At 42.6% G+C, this 25,719-nt stretch overlaps 1 protein-coding gene across 2 annotated transcripts in view; it reads right to left on the reverse strand.

Moving 5' to 3' along the window:
- Positions 1-25,719, reverse strand: part of COLQ (collagen like tail subunit of asymmetric acetylcholinesterase) — a 131,499-nt gene that overhangs the window by 32,877 nt on the left and 72,903 nt on the right. For both annotated transcript variants that reach the window (XM_056519909.1, XM_056519910.1), the window contains 3 exons: positions 21,018-21,062; positions 19,507-19,542; positions 12,774-12,854 (listed from right to left, as the gene is read on the reverse strand). In XM_056519909.1, the coding sequence (XP_056375884.1) occupies positions 12,774-12,854; positions 19,507-19,542; positions 21,018-21,062 (162 nt within the window). The remainder of the gene's footprint in view (positions 1-12,773; positions 12,855-19,506; positions 19,543-21,017; positions 21,063-25,719) is intronic.

Genomic DNA, 25,719 nt, shown 5'->3' on the forward strand with positions numbered 1-25,719 from the left:
AAGGGCCTAGATACTGTGAAAGGCCAGCCAAAAGTACACACCTACTGGTGTTGTAGACAAATACTTTTTTAAGCGTACAGGAGCGTATTGTACTCCCCTAATATACGCACTAAGAATGTCAGGCAGAGAAATGCCAGGACGTGCACAGATGAGTGGCAGAGGCCTAAATTCATTTAACAGAGGTCACAGCAGACTAGGGGCGAGTGGCAGCAGGAGTCCCAGCGAGAAGCCTGAGCTCCCGGTATCAGCTAGCGGTCGTGTCTCGACCAGCAACCCATCTGCCATCATCGATTGGTTAACACGGTCATCCACTTCATCACAAGTGACATCTGACACCCCCAGTCAATAGTCGTGGGTTCGTTCCTCAGACACAACCCTAAGTTGGCATGGCCCGGGAGCAGTCCTCCCATTGCCTCTGTCCTATGCTGTTCCCTCCCCCACAGAAGTATCTTATGCTGCGAGTTCAGCTCCACTATTTAGTGAGGACAATCTAGAGGACAGTCAACAGCTACTGCCCAGTAGGGGGCGGGCAAGTAGTGATGAGGAGAGTGGCGTAGGAGGTGGTGTTGCGAGCGTTCAGGCTCCTGAAGCAGACACTGTTGAGGAACCTGAGGAGGACATCAGTGATGTGCAGACACAACTCGATGATGATGAAGCCGATCGCACTTGGCAACCGGGTGCAGAAGGGGCTTCATCATCATCAGGAGAAGAGGATTGCAGGTTGCCTGTGAGGCAGCAGCTGAGCCAGCAAGGTGGTAGCATGGTTGGCAGTAAGCATGGTGGCAGAAGTGGAAAGTCTGAAGCCAAACTTGCCTGGGGGAGTTCATCCTGCTTTACGGCAGCCTACCTTCCCGGTAATGGAACAGGCGCAGTAGCAGTCAGTGCGGACTGTTGGTGGAAAAATCAGCTACTCGACGTTGTGGCAGTTTTTCATCAAGCATTCGGAGGATTTTAACCTGGCCACATGCAAGATGTGTCGGCAGAAGGTGAAGCATGGCCAGGGTCCCAATGTTGACACCACGGCCCTGCGTCAACATATGCAGTGCCACCATGAAGCGGCCTGGGAGAACTGCGGCTCCGATGAGGTGGTCCAGCCTGCTGCATCACCCAGTGGCATGCTGCTCCCTGTTTCAGCCAGCCAAGGCTCCACCACCTCAGCCGAAGGGAGCTGTGAGTCATACCCATTTTCTGTCACTCCAGATGCTCCTGCTCCTCCTACTTCAAGTGGTGGACTCTGCATCTTTCAGAGAACTGATGGCTTGTGCCGAGCCAAGATGGAGCGTCCCAAGCCGTCATTTATTTGTGAAGAAGGCAGTACCAGCCCTGCACAATTTTTTGGAACAGGAGGTGGGCCAGTCCTTGAGCCTGTCAGTGAATACCAAAGTGCACGGCAGCGCTGACGTATAGAGCTGTAACTACGGTCAGGGACAATACATGTCTTTTACGGCCCTCTGGGTAAATGTGGTTCCTGCACAGCCACAACAGCAACTTGGACAGGTAACGCCGCTTCCACCTCCACGCTCTCAGGCCGTTGGTCCTGTGACAGTGTGCAACTCCACCTCCTCAGCCTCCGTGTACTCAGCCTCCACTGCACGGACAAGTCTCATACTGCACGGACAAGTCATACCATGTGTGCAGGGTACGGCTGTGTCACGCTGTTCCTCACATGGTTTGCCTTGGCAAACGGAGTCACACAGGGGAGGAACTGCTAAAAGTCATTCATCAAGAAATCGAATCATGACTTACTCCATGAAAACTGGAAATGGGAACCATGGTGACCGACAACAGGAAGAACATCTTGTCTGCGCTGCGAAGCCTGAGACATGCGCCCTGCATGGCACACATGTTCAATCTGGTTGTCAAGCGGTTCCTGAAGTGTTGCCCCCATCTGCAAGACATTCCATAAATGGGAAGGAAATTTGCATGCACTTCAGCCACTCGTACACCGCAAAGTATGCCCTCCTTGAGCTGCAGCGTCAGAACGGTATCCCCAACATAATCTGATTTGCAACGTTTCCACACGTTGGAATTCCACCCTCCATAAGCCTTTTGAGGAAGCCACATTATTAGTCATTCACCAGGATTACAGGATGAACAATGTCATTCCACTGCTTCATTTACTACAACACGTGTTGAAAACGATGGCTGATTAGGGCACTGGAGACATAGTGCCTACATATCATGTCCACATGAGCCCTGTGGTGGCTAAACTGGAGGGGGAGGGGCACAGTGGAGCACAGTTTAGGTTTCGTGAGATGGGCAGTTTTTCTAGTCATCTGACAGGAGAGGAGGAGCAGGAGCAGCTAGAGGAGCTAGAGGTTATGAGGAAGGCGAGACAGAGGACCCAGACACATTGTGGCAGTATGCAGTGAAGATGGAGGCAGGGAGTCCCTCCGAGTCACTTGCACAAATGGCACGATGCATGCTCACTTGCTTGCGTAGTGATCGCCAAATTGTCACCATTCGGCAGCAGGGTGACTTCTGTCTCTCCACCGTATTAAGGATATGCATTAGTTAAAACTTTACTTTTCTTAGGATAAAATATATGTACCCAAATTTTTTTTTAAATCAAACAAAAGGAAAGGTGTGCAAAAAGCAGCATGTGCCACCTACACCTCCAAGTATTGATGTGATGCAAAGACCTCTAAAAGGTGGAAGGGTATGGTCCATTTTAACCGGTGGGGGTAAAAACTTCCCCAGTAAGGCCCTACTCTCGCATTATTAATTCCTTTCTTGGCAAGTGTTACTCACCCTAAAAAGGACGGCCCCACACAGGAACCTCTCCCTATTTCCACCTACAAACACTGCCATTTCACAGGGTTTTTAGGTGGAAATAGGGAGAGTTTCCTGTGTGGGGCTGCCCTTTTTGGGGCGAGTAACACTTGCCCAGAAGGGAATTAATAGGACGACTAACCTTTTCTTCGAGGAAAGTGTTACTATTCTTAAAAAGGGCGGCCTCACACAGGAACCTCTCCCTATTTCCACCTAAAAACCCTGGGAAGTGGCAGTGTTTGCAGGTGGAAATAGGGAGAGGTTTCTGTGTGGGGCTGCCCTTTTTAGGGCGAGTAACACTTGGTAAGAAGGGAATTGATAATGCGAGAGTAGGGCCTTACATGGGAAGTTTTTACCCCCACTGGTTACATAATTTAACCATTTAATAAAGGAAATTACAAAGACTACTAAAAGAATCACAGCCGTAGGGCCCTACGGCTGTGTCGCAAATATAATAATAACATAAATATCTATCTCAAGTGATAAATAAGCCCTGGGGAATAAAATAATGCTCACATATGATGAATTGGATACAAGCGATATTATCAATAAAAATAAAAATTGCATAATGTACCCTGTAACAAAGATGTAACAATGTAGCAATATGGCAATATGTCTGTATGCCGGCTTGTAGTTTCGAAACCTGTAGATAAAATGGCAAACAAGTAGCAAGAGAGAACCGGTCTTTATATTGCTCTCTAAGATATCAACATCGGTCCTAAAAGAAAGGTGGATATTGCAAGTCCTAGCAAGGAAAGTTCTGTGCGGAGAGATAATGAACTCGTGCAACACAAGTAGAGGCTGGGAGCCCGGCTAAAAATGACCTGCTGTGCCGATGTAAGGAGAAAGTCACAGGCACTGGTGTGCCACTCACCCACTCCGCGCTGGTCCCGATGTCTGGGATTTCTTACTCTAGCTAAGAGCAGCAGGAGCACCGGCAAGTGCAGCTGCTGCCGCGAGCTCCTGGCGTGTGACATAGCGGGTGGATGGTCACGGGTCTGGCCGTCAGCTGGTCAGGTGGATGCGGCCAGCTCCGTGATGTTGCAAGGATGATAAAACCTCTATACTTGTGTGAATGATGATATATGGAGAATCCTCCGCACAGACGGATCTTTGTAGTCCGGCAGCTGCTAGTGGAATGGTAAATCCAATTATTAGTCCAATAATCCGGTAGACCCAATAGTCCAGAATATCAGATAGTCCGATATCTTGTGTAACACAAAGCTGTGGTTTTTGAGAGAGCAGTGATGCTCCTATGAATTGGGGGATTAATAAAAAAAATTTGTTTTGATTAAATAAATAAATAAATAGTCTCTCCAAGGCTTAAAAAGCATTGAACCGCAATAGTGTTGTGTCCAATGGTGTGAATATAATCAAATAATACCAAACGTGTTTCGGGGTATACGATCTGAGCATGAGCCGCTCTAACCACTTCCTCAGTGGTAGACAATATAAAAAAAAACCTCTTCTACGTCCTCACCACAAAATCTCACGAGTAGAAGGAAAAATGGATTCAATAAAATTTCAGCTAATTTTGGATGGTAACTTGATGCCATCTGTGAAAAAGCTGAAGTTAAAGAGAGGATGGGTTCTACAAATGGATAATGATCCTAAACACACCTCGAAATCCACAGGGGATTACATCAAGAGGTGTAAACTGAAGGTTTTGCCATGGCCTTCACAATCTCCTGACCTCAACATAATTGAAAATCTATGGATAGACCTTAAAAGAGCAGTGCGTGACAGACAGCCCAGAAATCTCAAAGAACTGGAAGACTATTGTAAGGAAGAATGGGCAAAGATACTTCAAACAAGAATTGAAAGACTCTTGGCTGGCTACAAAAAGCATTTACAAGCTGTGATACTTGCCAAAGGGGGCAGTACAAGATATTAACTGCAGGGTGCCCAAACTTTTGCAGACGCCATTTTTTAGTTTTCTGTTATTTTGAAAGTGTAAATGATGGAAATAAAATCTAACTTTTGTTGACATATTATAAGAATGTCTAATCTGTAATTTGATGTTTTTTGGAGATTTTTCCATCTTTTCTTGGCTTCTTTATGCACATTAATATAAATTTTTACCTGGGGTGCCCAAACTTTTGATCCCCACTGTATATGGTCTCCTCATGCTTCCTCCACCTCCAGGCTGTGTCATTCAGCCACTATATGGTCTCCTCATGCTGCCGCCAACTACAGGCTGTGTCATTCAGCCACTATATGGTCTCCCCATGCTTCCGCCACCTCCAAGCTGTGTCACTGTACCGCCATGTGGTCTCCTCATGCTTCTGGCACATTAAATAAAACTTTTTAGGCTAATCTATTTGAAATTTTCAATTTAAATGTTAAAAAAAATCTTTAATCTTTTCAATTGTGAGGCCCTGTGGCCTCATCAGGCTGTTGCTACCTCCAGGCTGGGTCATTCAGCCACTATATGGTCTCCTCATGCTGCCGCCACCTCCTCGCTGTATCGTTCAGCCACTATATGGTCTCCTCATATTGATGCAACCTCTAGGCTCTGTCATTGTGCCGCTCTGTGACTCTAATAGCGACGCCTCTAATCTGCATGTCATACTGAATAACAGTATTATTTCACTAACCCAGCACACACCCTATGCATGTTACAGCAGGGCAAAGTGTTCTACATCCCTGTTGAGGCTTTCTGTAGGCCAGAAATAGCTGTTTTTAATACAGATTCCCCACGAATAAATTCGGACAAATCGAATTTTTCAAAAAATGTGCTCATCTCCAACACTGATCAATGCCATGTTATGGCAGTTCAAAGTTAATAATCAAACAATTGCTTGTAAAAGTCACCTATGGGTACTTAAAAAGTATGAATTCATTAACTTAAAAAAAAAATGTTAAAGGGGTACTCCGCCCCTAGACATCTTATCCCCTATCCAAAGGATAGGGGATAAGATGTCAAATCGCCGGGGTCCCGCTGCTGGGGACCCCCGGGATCGCCGCTGCGGCACCGCGCTATCATTACTGCACAGAGCGAGTTCGCTCTGCGCGTACAGACGGGCAATATAGGGGCCGGAGCATCGTTACATCACGGCCCCGCCCCTCGTGATATCATGGTCCGCCCCCTCAATACAAGTCTACGTGATGTCACGAGGGGCGGAGCCATGACATCACACTGCTCCGTCCCCTGTATTGCCCTTCATTACGTACAGAGCGAACTCGCATCGCATCGGCGATCCCGGGGGTCCCCAGCAGCGGGACCCCGGCGATCTGATATCTTATCCCCTATCCTTTGGATTAAAATATAATTCATTTCCCTTTTCCCGTTTTCAAAATGTAAACAAAAATGTAAACAAAAATAAACATATTTGGTATCACCTTGTGCAGAGATATTAAATCATAACGCTTATGATCCTGCATGGTTAACTGCATAAACATAAAAAATACCCAATTCCAGAATTGCTGACTTTTGGTAATTTCATAAACTAAAAAAACATGAATAAAAAGCGATCAAAAAGTCCCATCAAAACAAAAATGTTACTGAAATATAAAAAAGGTATAGGGGTAAGAACTTATTTTCTTAAAAAAATATTTTCTTTACAAATTTGTAAAATTAGTAGCTATGTCATTAATGGGTTAAAGAAAAACTGCCACTAGGAGAATTTATAGGATATTTTTTTTTAAATAAGGAGCCTAACCTAAGATCATGCCTTTTATTAATTTCTGTTGATTTTATTTTTGTCTGTAAATTGAAAATATAAAAGGTTACCTTTACTCTTTATAAAGTGAAATGCATGATGTCACCAAGTGTCTTTGCTGAACCAGCACAAGCTGTAAATGTGTGCATAAATCACTAGACATCAGAACCATTATAATATCTTCTTACTAGCGAGGATCATCGGAACAGAAGGTTTCAGAGTTCATGCTTATTTTTTTAATGGAGCCGATAAATCATATTACACTCCAGGGAGTTATACAGTGGTAAACATTGACTTAGTAACATAATATGTTAGCCACTCCAGTTTGTTATATCAGTACTGTATTAAAAAACATGTACCATGCTGTTAATTAAAAGTTTACCTTTTATTATAAAAAAAATTTTTATAGAAACCAGCAGCAATAATCAAAATATTATTTGATATACACTTCTTTATAGTATACCTGTAATCTTAGGCTACTTTTCAGAATCAGCATGGGTGGGTCTATGAGAAGTAGCACTATTTAAAGCTATTGTATACCCTGTATATGGCATTTTCTCCTCTATCTCTAATTTGTAATTGTCCTACGCTAGTAGTTGGAAGACGTAGCACATCCCAAAAAGTAATAGCAGCATGGAGGACATTACAGAACAGCATTGAGCAGTGTAACCTGTAAATCAAGCCTTTGGTAAGATATAACACTTACTTTAATCTATTGGAGTTTCTTTGTCTGTCTCTGCCTCTTACCCTGCAGATAAAACCTCCTCCCTTTTCCTTGCCATAGGCTTCTATGGATAGCATGTAACTGATCCCTTAATGAACTGTTGTGTGAGCTGATCTATCAAGATTGGCTTTTAGCAGTTTTTCAAAGTAAATTATAAGTTTGCAGAAAGGAGCTTTTTTCTTTAAGAAGATACATTACAAAGTTTCTTATATTCCCTTGTACTATTGATTTTTTACAAAGTTTCTAAATAGACACAAAACCAAAAGTTAATTCTTTAAAGGCCACCTGTCTCACTGAAAACGCAGTCCAATCTGCAAGCTATATATTATAAAGCAGGAGGAGATTGATATATAGTTTTTTGGGAGAAGTTACCGGATAACTTGTCGTTTATTCATGGAAATCCCTGCTCATTCTTTGCTAAATAGTCAAGTGGGTGGTCCTACTACAGATATCTGTCAATTACTGATTAGCACTACCTACTTAACTGTTTAGTCCAGAATAGGCAGAGGATGCCTTGAATAAATAACTTTCTTTTATGTTCAACAGTCTTTTAATGAAGATTTTAAAGGAAATCTGTCATCAATGTCACCTTCACTAACCTGTTGGTATAGAGAGGTAGTGCAGGTGACACTGATGACAATCATACTTATCTGATCCCATTCCGTGCTGTGATTCTCCGGCTATCCTCTTCAGTATCTTCCGCTCTGGGCCCGAGCTTAGTGATGCCAACGTTGCTGTTCTCTGGTTCTCTGCTGGGTCCCACTGCTAGCAAACAGCAGCGGTGATGTCACTAAGCTCTGCCCATGCTCCAAGTCAGGCCCAGAGCTGAAGATACCAAAGAGGATAGCCGGGGAACCACATCACAGAACAAGACCAGGTAAGTATTGTGTTAATCCGTGTCACCTGTACTATCTGTCTGTACCGACATGTTAGTGCAGGTGACACTGATGACTGATTTCCTTTAATATAATACAAGACATAACATAGGATGTGCAAGTTCCAATATAAAACATAGCAGACACTAGAAGAGACATAAGGAAAACAAACAAAAGGAAAGAGAAAAAGGATAAAGGCAAAGAAGGCAAAACAATGAAAACATAATAAAACATAATCTCTCTAGTTCGCTAGTATGCAGCACTTAATAGACACAAAGCCAAAATCCCAGCAATTTATTCTTTAATGACAACCTGTCACACTGAAAACTCAGTCCAATCTGCAAGCTATATATTATAAAACTGAAGGAGATGGCCAGATTATCCTTAGATCTCCACCTTTTAGCTACTGCAGTACTACCTGCTGAGAAAAATGAAATATGACCGTAAGATGAGAAAGACGGAAGTTATCTAGAAAAGAGAAAAAAAAATAATACATTGATGATTTACGATACATTGATGATTTAGTATTCATTTGGAAAGGGTCACAGTCCTCTGTAGATGAATTCTTGGAAGTTTTGAATCAGAATGTATGGGGCCTTAGTTTCACCATCATAACTAGCTGTGAAACCATTTAATTCCTGGATCTGATTATTTCCCATAATTCAAGCAAATTTATTACCTCAACGTTTTTTAGAAAAGTTGATATGAACTGCTACATTGATTTTGGGAGTGGTCACCACAAAAAAAGGCTAGAAAACGTTCCCTACTCCCAATACAAGCGAATCAGGAAGAACTGTATACGGGAAGAAGATTTTCGAACACAGGCGGGCATTCTCCAAAAAGGATTTTTAGAGAAGAACAATCCGAAGACACTTCTGTCTGATGCCTACCAAAAAACTAAACATCTTACGCAAGATTGTCCGATTTCCAAGAAAGAGAAAGAAAAAGGAAAGGAAAAAGAAAAAAGAAGGGGAAGCCAATGACATGAAGTAATCACTACCTACAGTAGGTCAGCACCAGAGATCAAAAGCATTTTGAAAAAATATTGGTATATATTAGAGGGAGATCAATTTTTAAAGGGATCCTTAACCAATAAACCAGGAGTCACTTTTCGGAGAGCGCTATCCTTAAAAAACATTCTGGCACCCAGCCAGCTAAAACAACACCAACCGAGAAAACGAGAGTCAAATATATTAGGAAGTTTCAGATGTGGGAAGAACAGATGCCTATGTTGTCATGACATTGTGCATCAACAACACAACTTTACCTCCCATGCTACCAGGGAAGTTTTCCCCATTAACTATCACCTGTCATGCGAATCGGATCATGTTATTTATTTAATTCAATGTCAGTGGGGAATTCAATATGTTGGGCGTACCACCATGAAACTGAGGAATAGAATAAATAAACACTGATTAAATGTCAAGACAGGCTTCATGCTACACAGCCTGTCAAGACACTGTAACATTGTCCACCATGGAACTTAAAAATCTTTTATGGTCACCTCTATCGACCATGTATCCAAATACAAGCCCAACCGATTCGAACTATTAAAAAGACTGGAGGCCTTTTGGATCTATAAATGCGGCTCATTACAACCACAGGGACTTTTCGAGGCCATTCTAACTTGATCCAGTTATTTTCCCCACAATATAATATACTTCCCTCTACCCAATGTCATATACTCCTGCCACATAGTCTCAATCTATACATATGTATTACCCCTGCTCATTCCACTCCCCTCATCCAGAGGTCATTGGGTTATACATATATATACATATGTGTATAATATACATATATACAATTCCCTGTATTTTCCATAGCACCACAGTTTTATCATCTAGTTCACTAAGCTTTTATTGTCTCCAGTATTATATTTTACACTACCAATGGTCATTCATTGCCATTTTTTATATTATTATTACCATTAATATATATTAATTATTATATATCATTTATATATGACCAACTAACCTTACATGTTATATTTTAGTTTTTATAATTTACCATCAGGCACAATTTATGGTCAATAATGTGTTATCTTCCAGTTTACACATAGTATTATTATGTCCTCTTATTATCTTTATAATTATTCTTAATATTCTAAAAAAAATGTATCTATATTTATTGCTACTACTAACATATACCTTCATGGTTTTATCCTTTTCCTTGAGACATTATAGGTTTTTATATTTATATTTTTATATTTATCTTACCGTTCTCTCTCCCTTGGGTACACTATTGCGGAGGCATGCTTGCACCCTAGCTCCCAGTATCCATCAGTCATTTATAATCAGCCTTATTGTAGCTTTTACTGCAACAGTATAAAACATATTGTCGATTCATTCATTTACTCATTGCCTATACTGTAGCTATGCGGAGCCAGCCTATGCCCTTTTCTATTTGGGGTGTAGCTCCGCCCCACACTAGCCACGCTACTTCTATGTAGCGCGTCACTTACTATGTAGTGCTTCACCGCACTTGATATATATACTCTGTTAGTCAAGGTGCGGTAGTTCCGCCCGATACTAGCTAAGTTATTGCTATATAGCGCCTTACTAACCTAATAGCGCATTATACCAACTATAATGCCCCATTAAACAAACAGCGGTCTATCAAACCAACAGCGCAGAACACTAACTAATGCTGCGGCAGGGTCCGCAACCAAAATACATTCGCAGCCACGTTACTAGTATATGGAACTTCAACTGCTGCTACCGATTTGGACTAATGTTAAACTCAAGCAGTACTATGACCTACTGGTTGCTCATGGAGACCTCACCCTTGGTCGAGTGATATCCACCTAACGGGTCCGGCCCCCTTGTACTGCAATACTTCTGACTCCCCCCACCAACAGCTACGTTACGGCATACATAGCACTTTTAATTTATAAATTTTACTACAGCGCCGAATAGTGCATCTACTGCCGTATACTTACAGCGGCCTCACAATCCAAGGAGAGACTACATTGTCATTTCATATAATTTTCTATATATAACTATGTGGATGTTTTTATTTGGATAAGAACAATTTGGGACACTATTTTACATGATGTTTTTTTTACCAGTATTATCGTTATAATTTTGAGTGTATGGTGTTCAGAGTGTATTAAGCTACCCTGAATAGCGTGATTAATGTAACCTTTTGAATGGACATAAGGACTTTCTATTTAAACCTAGTTGTTTGCTGTTTGCACATGCCTGATGAAGTGCCCGTTACGGGCAAGAAAAGCGTTGTTTGTTGTGCTTTAATAAACCTTGTGATGTGGACTCAAGAATACGGTCATCTTCATTCAACACTGTAATTGTGCATGGTGAAGATCCACTTTTATCCCCGGAGGTTATCTAAAGTAAGGGACAGTAAGGCCACCTCAGGCCCCTAAGGAATTACATTTAGAAAGATCTTACATAAAGTATCGTGTATACCAAACCAGAACTGCTGCACCGAAGGACACCAAACATGCAGTAATGTGTCAATTTCAGTATTGCATCGTCAACATACAGGGGATGCTTCATAGTAGATTAAGGCTAAATAGGGTGAAATACCAAAAGTACAGCAGCTTCCAGGAGGATTTCAGGTGACTGACACACCACAAGGTTAAGAATGACTTTCCCAAGTCCATTTCAAATTGTGCTTGAAAAGTAAAACTGGTAGAACTTGTAATGTGCTGAAATTGATTATAAGCAACTGAATTACCCCTTTCATCCTACTTATACTCAAGAAAAAAGTGTCATAAGCTGAAGTAAGATACGTAGTGCCCCATTTGCGATAGGAGAAAAGATGGTGTAAATGGAGATATCTATAAAATTCTTTAGATGAAATGGCGTACTTAGAACTAATATCACTGAACGAGAGTAACTTTTTCCAAATACCTATAAATCAATCCTCTCAGCTCATCCTGCTGTATGCCTCTAAAATGGACAACTTTTTTAATGTTACATGTTCCTTTATACTGTATATTTCTATTCTTTGGTCCTATCATGCCTTATATTGCAATTAAAATGGAAAGGTGGGGGTGGGGAAATGGAAAGAAATATATAAATTGGTACCAAGACACGAGCCCTCCGACACCTTACTACTTACACCCATATACACAATTTTTAGGGTGCAACAGACACTGTACTTATGTATAAACACCATTTAATGATGCAAAAATCTATTTAATATATGTTACAGGTGATTAAAGTGGAATTGTGGACCTCAGTGCTGTAAAAGGAAGCAGGCGCGGCCCATTACATTAATGTGGTACGATAGTGACATTGACAGTAGAAAAGATAGGCAATTAAACACAGATTCTTTTTCAGTAAAGAAGGAGATATGGGGTTTCTACAATATTTACTGGTTAACAAGGATCAGTAATTGTAGCCATGCTGTAAGTGCTGCTTGTCCCTTCTCTACAGATTACGTAAAGTCTACCTTCTAAGTGTGCTAACATCTGACAAACATTTGCAATGTAAAGTCTTAAAGTCCTCTCCTTAGATTTGCACAATCTCTTTTACTGTATAGCATATTGCCAAAACTATGCCCAAAGGTATGCCATGTTCTCTTTAAAGAAAATGCTTAGTGTGTGGGATCAGAGATTTAAAAAAAAAAAAAAAAAAAAGATATTTGTAGATGTAGCTCAAGTCCTGAATCCACTAAGGGGATTTAAGTTCAACAGAAGACCATATTATCCAATTATTATTAAATATTCAATTTACAATGTATCACAAAAAGATATAAATTTGAATGAATCAATACCTGTTTGCCCCGCTTTCCAGGTCTACCAGTAGGTCCTCTAGTTCCCGGAATTCCTGGTTCTCCTTTTGGGCCCATCTCTCCCTTTTTATAGAAAAGAAATCAACAATTAGATAAGTATCACATGTAAATCCTCATCCACAAATATCTTTTGCGCTAAAACTTTATTTCATACGTCAATAGCCAAAAGGAAATGGTTTCATGGAAAAAGTGTGCCCATACATGATTGACTGCTTAAAGGAAGTGAAGCGATTAATTAGGCCTCAAAGAAGTAAAAAAATAAGAGATAGCACTAGTCACATATATCTGTTTTGTTAAAGAATGAATAACTCAATCTGGTTAAGTTTTTAAGGCAGTTTTGTATATGGAGCAAATAGCCAACACTGGGGTATTGAACACATGTATAGATTTCCCAGTTGCAACTTTAACATATAATTGCCATTCTAGTAATACCTGGAACCTAATAGAAATATTCTCTTCATTTAAAACCAGTATTTTTTAGTTGCACTGTTTCTTTTAGTACTATTAACACTCTTTCCATTCCCCAGGCGTGCAAGCGCCGCTTTCCCCTACAGTGAGGCAAAAAGTCATCCACCAATTGTGCAAGTTCTCACACTTAAAAAGATGAGAGAGGCCTGTAATTTTCATCATAGGTATACCTCAACATTGAGAGACATAATGAGAAAAAAAATCCATAAAATCCCATTGTCTGATTTTAAAGAATTTATTTGCAAATTATGGTGAAAAATAAGTATTTGGTCTATAACAAAAGATGTTGGCAATGACAGAGGCCAAACGTTTTCTGTAAGTTTTCACAAGGTCTTCACAAACTGTTGCTGGTATTTTGGCCCATTCCTCTATGCAGATCACCTCTAGAACAGTGATGTTTTTGGGCTGTCACTGGGCAACACAGACTTTCAACTCCCTCCTAAGGTCTTCTATGGGGTTGAGATTTGGAGACTGGTTAGGCCACTCCAGGACCTTGAAATGCTTCTTACAAAGCCACTCCTTCATTGCCCAGGCAGTGTGTTTGGGATCATTGTCATGCTGAAAGACCCAGCCACGTTTCATCTTCAATGTCCTTGCTCACGATACATGACCCCATTCATTCTTTTCTTTATACGAATCAGTCGTTCTGGTCCCTTAGCAGAAACACAGCCCCAAAGCATATTTCCACCCCCATGCTTCACAGTAGGCTTGGTGTTCTTTGGTTGCAACTCAGCATTGTGACACACACGTCACTCCACTGCACGCAGAGTAACGCTAAGGAGGAAGCAGAGTGATGTGTATATCACATGCTCCTCCATAAGACGCCATGATGCGGATGGCAGAACGGGGCAGTGGCAGTGAGGGGGCCTGCTATCTACAAGGGGGGGGGGTCGAGCTATCTACAAGGGGGGCTGCTGTCTACAAGAAGGTTCCTGCTGTCTACAAGGGGGGGGGGCTGTTTTCTACAAGGGGGGTCCTGCTGTCTACAAGGGGGGTCTTGCTGTCTACAAGGGGCGGTCGTGCAGTCTACAAGGGGGGGTCCTGCTCTCTACAAGGGGCGGTCCTGCTGTCTACAAGGGGGGTTTGCTGTCTACAAGGAGGTTCCTGCTGTCTACAAGGGGGGGCTGTTGTCTACAAGGGGAGTCTTGCTGTCTACAAGGGGCGGTCGTGCAGTCTACAAGGGGGGGTCCTGCTGTCTACAAGGGGGGTCTTGCTGTCTACAAGTGGGGTCCTGCTGTCTACAAGGGGGGGTCCTGCTGGCTACAAGGAGGGGGGGTCCTGCAGGCTAAAAGGGGGGGGGGGTCCTGCTGGCTACAAGGGGGGGGTCCTGCTGGCTACAAGGGGGGGGGTGTCCTTCTGGCTCCAAGGGGGGGGGGGGCTCCTGCTGGCTACAAGGGGAGGTCCTGCTGGCTACAAGGGGGGTCCTGCTTGCTACAGGAGGGGTCCTGCTGGCTACAAAGGGGGTCCTGCTGGCTACAAGGGGGGTCCTTCTGGCTTCAAGGGGGGTCCTGCTGGCTACAAGGAGGGAAGGGGGGTCCTGCAGGCTACAAGTGGGGGGGTCCTGCTGTCTACAAGGGGGGCTGCTGTCTACAAGGGTGGGACCTTCTGTCTACAAAGGTGGGGGGCTGAGGTCTACAGGGCGCTGCTACTAATTTCTGCAGGGGGGCTGCGGTCTACAGGGGGCTGCTGTCTACGGGGCAGGGAGCTGCTAATGTCTGTAACTATCTATACTACCTACACAGGGATACTACCTACTATTAAAGGCAATCTTACAGCAGAGTCACCTGCACTAAATTGAATTTATAAGTAGATAGTACAGGTGACCCGGTTTCTACCATTGCTCACCATGTGATCATCAGCGCAGTCGCTCAGGAGACATCGGTCTCGTCGCCAATGCAAATTCCTTGTTCTACCCAATGGAGAAGAGAGAAATCTTGGCTCATACTACAGCAGCCACCTCCATTGCACACAACAAGGAACCCACATATTAGCACGGTAAGCAGCGCCAGAAACCGGGTAACCCTGTTGTCAGATTCCGTTTAAAATAAAAAGTACTCGTAATTGGTATCAGAGAGTACTAGAATTAAAGTATCGGTACTTGTTCTCAGTCTTAAAAAAATTGTATTGGGACATCCCTACTGATAACAAGTTCAAACAGGTGCAAGTAATACAGGTAACGAGTGGAGGACAGAGGAGACAATTAAAGAAAATGTTACAGGTCTGTGAGAGCCAAAAACCATAATTTGCAAATAAATTCCTTAAAATTTTTTGCAATTTTTTTTCTCATTATGTCTCTCATAGTTGAGGTATACCTATGATGAAAATCACAGGCCTCTCTCATCTTTTTAAGTGGGAGAACTTGCACAATTGGTTGCAGACTAAATCGTTTTTCGCCCCACTGTATATGCGCACACGCGCATACATCTGAAACCTGCCTGTAAGTGTAAGACGGACGCTAGCGGCTTACACTGACAGGAGACCATGAACTCTGCCCCCACCCCTTCTATCCATCGATTGAAACCTCATGCATGCTTGGCTGGCCAAGTGTGCAGGTGTATAGGGAGATCCGGTGAGATAGATTATTGGCAGAATTATAGCTACCTAATTTGTGTAACCAGCTTTAGTCTAAAACATGTTACACTACAAGCACAATAAATAAAATATGAAAATGCAGTCATTATGATAGAAGAGATATCTATGTTTTATTTTTAGAATATGTATGCAACAAATAAAGTACACTGCATAGATCACATTCCAACACATATGTATTTTTCTGTTTATGTTACTGCCTGGGGAAGGTCAGGTTAATACACTTTATGATAAATTATCTTTCCAATTTTGTTCTCCAAAACAAACATGAATACAATTTAATTTCTGCCTCTAGACTAAATTATACTCATTATATCATTTTCTCTTGGTAGGTTCATTCTCAAGTTAGAGAAACAAAACACATTTCCTCAGGATGATCCTTATTTAGAAATTATATGATTAAGACAGATAACATATTCGATGCCAGTAAGTAATTCTATATTTAGCTACTTATTAAGAACTGTAATGCGGATAATGCAAATGTATTGCAGCTTCTTCGCTGTCAAATGTGCATGGAACACAGGCTGTCAGGTGACATAAGTTCATAAAGCAAAGGGTAAATTGTTGTTACATGAGACAGTAAATGAGGCATGGAATCACTAAAGAGAAACCAACCATTTTATTATTCATATCTTTCTGTAGGCAGCTGTAGTTATAAACTAACAGAATAAACCACAACAGAAAATCGTTCTTCATTAAACGTTAACATAAATGTTTGTGGCTACATTGCTCAGATGGTAAAAGGGACACTGTTGGTTTAAACATAGGGTGTTAACTGTTAAAGCATTAGTATGTGCCATAAAAAATTATTTAGTACTTTAGAATTAAAGTTCACAAAAGGTAAAGCTGTGTAAATGGGTTACATTTGTAACCTGTAAGATTCAAATCTAAAAGGGAACATGGCAAGTTAGTTATCCTGCCCTTGTTGAGAACAACATAATACAGCGTCGGACATGCTGTTTTAACTTAATACTGAAAATAACTTAATACATGCACACTTACAATGCATTGTGAAGCAGCACACATTTACCACACATAGAGCAACATTACAACATACTGCACAGGTCTCCCTACTATATACATCATACCAGACACTACACTAACATTCCTGTACATAGGGGTAAAACTAGCCTCTCTGCTGCCTGAGGTAAAACTAAAGAATGGCACCCCTATCTATACATATACACATTACATTTTTGTTTTTTGGGGGGTTTGGAATTTATTTGCATTTAACCCCTTAAAGGTGGAAAACTTTTATTTTTATTTTTTTAATCAACTGGTGCCAGAAAGTTAAACAGATTTATAAATTACTCCTATTAAAAAATCTTAATCTTTCCAGTACTTTTTAGGGTCTGTATGCTACAGAGAAAATGGTTTTCTTTTTGGAACACAGAGCTCTCTGCTGACATCATGACCACAGTGCTCTCTGCTGACATCTCTGTCCATTTTAGTAACTGTCCAGAGCAGCATATGTTTGCTATGAGGATTTTCTCCTTCTCTGGACAGTTCCTAAAATGGACAGATATGTCAGCAGAGAGCTCTGTGTTCCAAAAAGAAAACCATTTCCTCTGTAGTATCCAGAAGCTAATAAGTACTGGAAGGATTAAGATTGTAATTTTAATTTACAAATCTGTTTAACTTTCTGGCACCAGTTGATTTAAATAAAAAAAAAAAAAAAAAAAAAAAAAACAGGAGTACCCCTTTAAGTTATTAACAATGCATGATTGTTTAACTTTTTTTATTTGGAAAATAAACCAGACTCCCAAGATCTTGATAATGTTTGGTTGGATGGAGTAGCGAGATGGATTACTGGTGGCTAGAGTACACTCTCCAAAGAGCATGGCCTCCCACTTTCCACAGTTGAGTTTTTCTCCTGCTGAATATCAGCGACTCTTTTCTGGCAGCACTAGCCACACACTGTCTAATTTAAAATGTAAGCCCCCTTAACCAACTATACATAAGAGCATAAGCAACAGATAGCTGAAAGCAGACAGGGACAGGGGTGAAGTGATAACTCAAAGGGCCCCCGGGCACCCACCCATGTGTAAGCTACAATTATGTAGATGCCAAACCGACATACAACATAATTAATCCTTTTTTTTTCTGTAAACAAAACTTTTGATAAAGGAAGAAAATGTAGAAATATAATATACTGGTCTCACATATAAATTTATACCATCTAATGACCCTTATATATATATATATATATATATATATATATACACACACACATATATATTGTGATGACAGAAACTATGGGGTTAATGCTTTCTAGCCCTGTAGTTTATCCTGGTTGCTGGGACTATGCTTCTGTGCTGCTGGGTGTGGATCCTCCTGCTAGCAGCACCGGGATATTTAAGGAAGCCTCTTTCACTTAGGCTTCGCCTGTGAAAGTTCTTACTACTGTAGCTAGCATTCTCTGTATTATTGTCTTATCTGGTTCTCTGATCTTTTGGCTTGTCTCTAGACTTCTCTTTGGCTCTCTGTTATTATACTCTGTAATCTCCTGGTTTAAGCTTGGCTTTTTGGACTTCGCTTTCTGTGTGTTTAGTTTTATTTCTGTTAGTTTTGTGTCCCTCCAGCTGCTTCCCCAACATCCTACTGTATTGTATTTTATTATTTTGACTTGTGACTGTCCCTTCATTTACGAAGTGACCGTCTTCGTGGTTTTGGACCCGTCATTTAGGACGGGTACGCAAGTAGGCATGAACAGAGGGAGTGGGCAAGATTAGGGCTGCACTCTATCCCTGCCCTACGTGACATATATTTATAGAGCAGCATAAGTCCCAAGCAAAAAGTAAATGGGTGCACGCAGACCTTTCAGCCCTGTTCAGTGGCTGATATATAAATACAGCAATTTAAATCTCTCCCCAGTACTTCAGCATAGTGAACAAAATGTTGTTTATTGCATAAAACAAGTGTCCTTACAAGACAATGTTTCCACTGGCTCACCCAATGTTGGCTTGTCATCTACATACTGCACGTCTCAGAATAAAAATGTTATATCGGAAAAATGGTTTTTCAGACAGTAATAGCACAGGTGTGTTTATAATACATTTTTTCATTCCCTACTCCCTGTTGCCAGCAGTTACATATTGAAACTGCAGGTGACATGTTTCTTTAAGGGTAGGGTCACACTCTGCGTAAACACTATTTATTTGACACTGCATAATTCTGTGCTAGCAAAATCTATGGGAGTAATAATAAACATCCATATACTTTGATAGCTCTAAAATATGGAGCATCAAATTCGCAGGTGCGTCAAATATGGAGTGTTTACACTACGTGTGACCCTACCCTTAACCCCTTAAGGACTCAGCCCATTTGGGCCTTAAGGACGCAGACAATTTTATTTTTACGTTTTCGTTTCTTCCTCCTCGCCTTCAAAAAATCATAACTCTTTTATATTTTCATCCACAGACTAGTATGAGGGCTTGTTTTTTGCACGGCCAGTTGTCAGTTGTAATGCCATCACTCAATTTACCATAAAATGTAGGGGTTAAGGGTAGCAAATTGTCCTGATCCCAGAGTTTACTCCAAATTTGTCATATAGGCTTGCTAACTGAAGCTAACTTAAAGTTCTGAAACTTCAAATGATAAAGCTTACTTTCCATAGCTTGTAGAGTAACTGATAAAAGTTAAGCAAGGAAGCACTTACTTTTTGCCCAAGCATTCCTGGAAGACCCATAAAGCCCTGCAAAGAATAAACACAAATATAAGGATGCCTGTTTGGTGAAGCAAGTTCCAAATTCCTCAGCAATTTTAGTACTCTCTGGCTAAATTCAATCTAGTCCCACAGTTAAACTTTGACACATGCAGTAATCACCTGTCCTACTTTACACAGTGCCGGATAATAAGTTTCAGAAAATATAATTAAATAGTATTGGTATATAAAGAGGAGGAGAAGAAAAAGGAGAGGATAGCGTCTCGCGTAATTCAGTGGGATAATCCCGATCCACAACCCCAATGTTAGTGGTACTCACCTGGGGTATGGCTTGATACGTGCATATCACCCCTCCGTGTGGGGTCAGATGATCTCGGGCTGCAGCCTGCAGGATCCAGCCGGGTACTCGGTATGAGACCGGCAGTAAACTTGAGATTGGTGCAAAAAAAATAGCAAAAAAGGTGGTCTGCAGTGGCGCTGCCTTGTAGAGATCGGAATGAAGGTTCAGTCTTGTAGATAAAATCCCATTTATTGTTACATAAAATGAGATATGGACATGCAAAACGCGTTTCGGGGGTAAGTTCCCCCTTTCTCAATTGCAGAAAAGACAATATAGGATACATACAAAAGCCGGCGTATAATCTCCTGATGAATTGTGCAACATTCAGGAGATTATACGCTTTTCCATGACTGCTCGCGCCTTTCTCTATTGACATATTAGAAGTGTTTCCGATTGGTCGCTCTGCCCCAAACTTCATAGTGATTGGTCGTCGTACCTACAAAGAAAATAGCGACAACTACGACGTACATTCGCTCAGCCAGGAGCGCGTCCTATTGGCTGTTCGCAGTGGTGACGTCACGAGCGGCTTCCCGCTGATTGGTCGCTGAAATTTGTGAATGAACTAGTGTGTCAGTGCAAATTATGACGTACACATCCGACTCCAAGCCTCGTCTTGGTTAAACCATAGTCCAACCCTAATTCTTTGAGCTATTACACTGTAACATACATGCGTTTAAAAGACTATATGAACCTACATTATCCATACATTAGTCTGTATGGGTTTTCTAACCACATTGCTTTTATATATGTTCTTTTGAAAAAGGGATTTTGATATGCAACTCTAACAATTTATGTCTGTTTATCAGCAACGCCCCTTTGTGGGCAGAACTGATTTTTGGTTTTAGCGCTTTTTTTTTCCTGTATAAAGGGCGCCTCACTGTATGTATCCTATATTGTCTTTTCTGCAATTGAGAAAGGGGGAACTTACCCCCGAAACGCGTTTTGCATGTCAATATCTCATTTTATGTAACAATAAATGGGATTTTATCTACAAGACTGAACCTTCATTCCGATCTCTACAAGGCAGCGCCACTGCAGACCACCTTTTTTGCAAATTTTTTTTTGCACCAATCTTAAATAGTATTGGAACAGTATAATATCTTTATAAGGCCTCATACACATTATGTTTCAAAATGGTATTTCAACATATACTAAAGTATCCTACCTGTTCACCTTTGGGACCCCTTTCACCCATGTCTCCTTTTACACCCTGGATGTAAAAACATTAGGAAAGATATTATAGATTATAGCAGGCATACAATATTAAGTGATCTACCATTAGGCAAACTATAATCAATTACAATAGCATTATTATTTAGTTTGCAATATATTAAACCCAGAACAGCAGAATATTCTATGCATGAATTTTCAATGAGATGTAAACATGTAAAGAATATATATGCATTTGCACATGTAAAAAAAATGATGTGATGATGTAATGGTATGTTCTTGGCTCGTAGTGAACCTCGTGGCTCGGCCGTTGATTACTTTAGTCTGCATAAGTTAGTTCAGCTTTCCAAGGGCTCTGGTTTCCTGGAAAAGTCAAAGGTGACAGTCTTAGGTCTCCTAGGACTGTACAGTGACCCCTCGACCTACGACGGCCCCGACATACGATAATTTCAACATGCGATGGCCTCTCAGAGGCCATCGCATGTTGAAGGCAGCATCAACATACGATGCTTTTTTATGTCGGGGCCATCGCATAAACGGCTATCCGGCAGCGCTGACTGCTTCAGCTGCTGCCGGATAGCCGTTTACGGTGCCCCGTGAGCTCCGGTGATGTCTCTTACCTGTCCTCGGGCGTCCGGCGCGTCCTCTTCGGGATCCCCTCCATCGTCGGCGCTCTCCATCGTCGTCATCACGTCGCTGCACACGCCATCCCGTCATCCAATAGGAGTGGCTTGCGTAGCGACGTGATGGCGGCGACGGAGAGCACGGATGCCGGGGAAGCAGAGGCCTTGCCGGAGTGTCGGGGACACCTCGGGGACGCGGCAACAGCGATGGACGGCAATCATCCCGCGCAGCGGTGACGAGCGGTGACGGTCCGAAGCGGTGGGGACAGGTGAGTACAACTTCCTCTAACAGTGGTCTACAACCTGCGGACCTCCAGATGGAGGTCCGCAGGTTGTAGACCACTGTCCTATACTTTACATTGCACGGATCCCTCAACATGCAATGGTTTCAACAAACGATGGTCCTTTGGAACGGAATACCATCGTATGTTGAGGGACCACTGTATACACCTTTTCCAGGCAACCAGAGCACTTGGAAAGCTGAACTAATTTATGCTGATTAAAGTAATCAACGGCCGAACCACAAAGTTCGCGAAGAGTCAATTTACTGTAAGTTTTCTCAACTCTAACTATTACTCACTGTAAAGAAAATAATCTTTATTGTAGTTGACCAAGAGTTAAAGTGAAATTTTTTGATTGATGAATTGCAATGTAAAATTGGGTTACTTTCATGTCATGAGGAATTTGGGGGAGGGGAACTTGGGGATTCAATTCAGAATATTTAGAGTAAATAAAATGTTTTAAAATTCATCATACATGTGTATCATACACCAGGTCAGGATGCATATTGCGGGCTTAGGAGCTGAGCCTGCTCTATACACAACAGGTGCAACCCATCATCAGCATCCAGCATAGGAGTCCATTCCGATGCAGGTCCCTAATGACAGTGGTATCTAGAAGATTAGATGACAAGTGACGGTCCGACCCCCCCAAGTAAAAAAAAATTATGCTATTGATTTGAGAATTTTTTGGAAATATATGTGTCTAGATCAGGGGTCGGCAACCCCCTTCACGCGTGCCATGAGGGGGTGCTTTAGAGTGGCATGTGGAGCTCTGTGCGAAGTGGCACTCACTCCGCTAATGGGGATCCCCAGGCTAGCGAGCTCCGCTTTCACACACAGCTTAAGCCTCCTATCAGTGTGAGCCGCAGGACCTGCAGCTTCACTGAGAAGAGACCTGTGACCTCTGCCCCACGCAGTGCAGGCGCCGATGACGTCACTCATCGGCGCCTGCATTGTAACGGGAGAAGAACCCAGCCAGCTTGTGCTGCCAAGGAGATCTCTACGTGGGAAATGGGTGAGTAAAAGTTTTTTTTTTTTTTTTTATCATCCTGGAATCTGAGCAGGTGATGATTATGATGAGGGGAGGGGGGGTACAGAGTGATCGTGATGAGGGGAGGGGGGTTCAGAGTGATGATGATAAGGGGAGGGGGGTACAGAGTGATGATGAGGAGGGGAGGGGGGTACAAAGTGATGATGATGATGATGAGGGGAGGGGGTGCAGAGTGATTATGATGATGATGAGGGGAGGGGGGTTCAGAGTGATGATGATGATGAGGGGAGGGGGGTTCAGAGTGATGATGATGATGATGAGGGGAGGGGGGGTACAGAGTGCTGATGATGATGTGATGATGATAAAGGGGAGGGGGTACAGAGTGATGATGATGATGAGGGGAAGGGGGTACAGAGTGATGATGATGAGGGGAGGGAGGTACAGAGTGATGATGATGACAGGAGGAGGGTACAGAGTGATGATGATGAGGGGAGGGGGGTGCAGAGTGATGATGATGATGATGAGGGGAGGGCGGTGCAGAGTGATGATGATAAGGGGAGGGGGGTGCAAAGTGATGATGAGGGGGGGGTGCAAAATGATGATGATGGGGGGGTTGCAAAGTAATGAAGATGAGGGGGGTGCAAAGTGATGATGATGAGGGGGGGTGTAAGTGATGATGATGATGAGGGGAGGTGCAAAGTGATGATGAGGTGATGAGGGGGGTGCAAGTGATAAGGGGGTGCAAAGTGATGATGGGGGTGAAAGTAATGATGGGGGTGAAAGTAATGATGGAGGGTGCAAGTAATGATGGGGGTACAAGTGAAGGGGGTGCAAGTGATGGGGAGGGGAATGGAAGTGAAGGGGGGTGCAGGTGACGGGGAGGGGGGAGCAGGTGACGGGAAGGGGGTGCAGGTGACGGGAAGGGGGGTACAGGTGACAGGGAGGGGGATGATGATTTGGATGTGAAGGAGCACTGGCTACTTCCCTTCCTGGCTACCTACACAATTACCTGGCTACCTACCTTATTAATTTCCTGGTTATAGTTCACCTACTTAGCCACCTGGCTACCTACCTACATAGCTACTTACCTACATAGCAACCTAAGTACCTACCTACATACATACATAGCTACCCATTTACCTACCTTGCTACCCACCTATGAACTTACATCCATATCTACTTACCTACCTGCATAGCTACCTACCTACCTGGCTACATACCTACCTACCCATATCCAAGGAAAATCGGAGCTCACCAAAGTATAAAGTGCAGAATTCAGTGCAGTTTATTCCATTCCAAACAGTGTAACAGAGCAGGCTACGTTGCCTCTCATACTTCATAAAGGTGAAGACAGGTTGCTGAAACGTTGCTTGCTCTGTGACACTGTTTAAAATGGAATAAACTCCACCGAATTCTGCACTTCTGGGGAGTCCACTGGAAAAATGCAGAAACTAAGATGTTTGTCCTGCAGATGCTGCAGTGATGGGCTTTTGCTGGAAGAAGTCGTCATGTCGGTCTGAGACAGATGGAGAACAGAAGGAAAGAGGACAACGCCGACCGTAAAAGACGTGAATTGTGAGTAAGTTAATGTAACTGTATTCTGGGGCCTGTATTATGGTTGGGACTGATTCTGGTGTCTGTATTATGGTGGGGTCTGATACTGGGGACTGTATTATGGTGTGGACTGATTCTGGGGTCTGTATTATGTGGGGGGTCTGATTCTGGGGTCTGTATTATGGTGGGGTCTGATTCTGGGGTCTGTATTGTGGTGTGGACTGATTCTGGGGTCTGTATTATGGTGGGGTCTGATTCTGGGGTCTGTATTATGGTGGGGTCTGATTCTGGGGTCTGTATTATGGTGGGTGGTGATTCTGGGGTCTGTATTATGGTGTGGACTGATTCTGGTGTCTGTATTATGGTGGGGACTGATTCTGGTGTCTGTATTATGGTGGGGTCTGATACTGGGGACTGTATTATGGTGTGGACTGATTCTGATGTCTGTATTATGGTGGGGACTGATTCTGGTGTCTGTATTATGGTGGGGTCTGATACTGGGGACTGTATTATGGTGTGGACTGATTCTGGGGTCTGTATTATGTGGGGTCTGATTCTGGGGTCTGTATTATGGTGGGGTCTGATTCTGGGGTCTGTATTATGGTGTGGACTGATTCTGGGGTCTGTATTATGGTGGGGTCTGATTCTGGGGTCTGTATTATGGTGGGGTCTGATTCTGGGGTCTGTATTATGGTGGGTGGTGATTCTGGGGTCTGTATTATGGTGGGGACTGATTCTGGGGTCTGTATTATGGTCGGTGGTGATTCTGGGGTCTGTATTATGGTGTGGACTGATTCTGGGGTCTGTATTATGGTGGGGTCTGATTCTGGGGTCTGTATTATGGTGTGGACTGATTCTGGGGTCTGTATTATGGAGGGGTCTGATTCTGGGGTCTGTATTATGGTGTGGACTGATTCTGGGGTCTGTGTTATGGTGAGTGGTGATTCTGGGGTCTGAATTATGGTGGGTGGGGATTCTGGGGTCTGTATTATGGTGTGGTCTGATTCTGGGGTCTGTATTATGTGGGGTCTGATTCTGGGTTCTGTATTATGGTGTGGACTGATTCTGGGGTCTGTATTATGGTGGGGTCTGATTCTGGGGTCTGTATTGTTGTGGAGTCTGATTCTGGGTCTGTATTATGGTGGGTGGGGATTCTGGGGTCTGTATTATGGTGGGGTCTGATTCTGGGGTCTGTATTATGGTGAGGTCTGATTCTGGGTCTGTATTATGGTGGGTGGTGATTCTGGG

The sequence above is a fragment of the Hyla sarda genome, chromosome 5, assembly GCF_029499605.1.
Source record: "Hyla sarda isolate aHylSar1 chromosome 5, aHylSar1.hap1, whole genome shotgun sequence".
Taxonomy (NCBI): Eukaryota; Metazoa; Chordata; class Amphibia; order Anura; family Hylidae; genus Hyla; species Hyla sarda.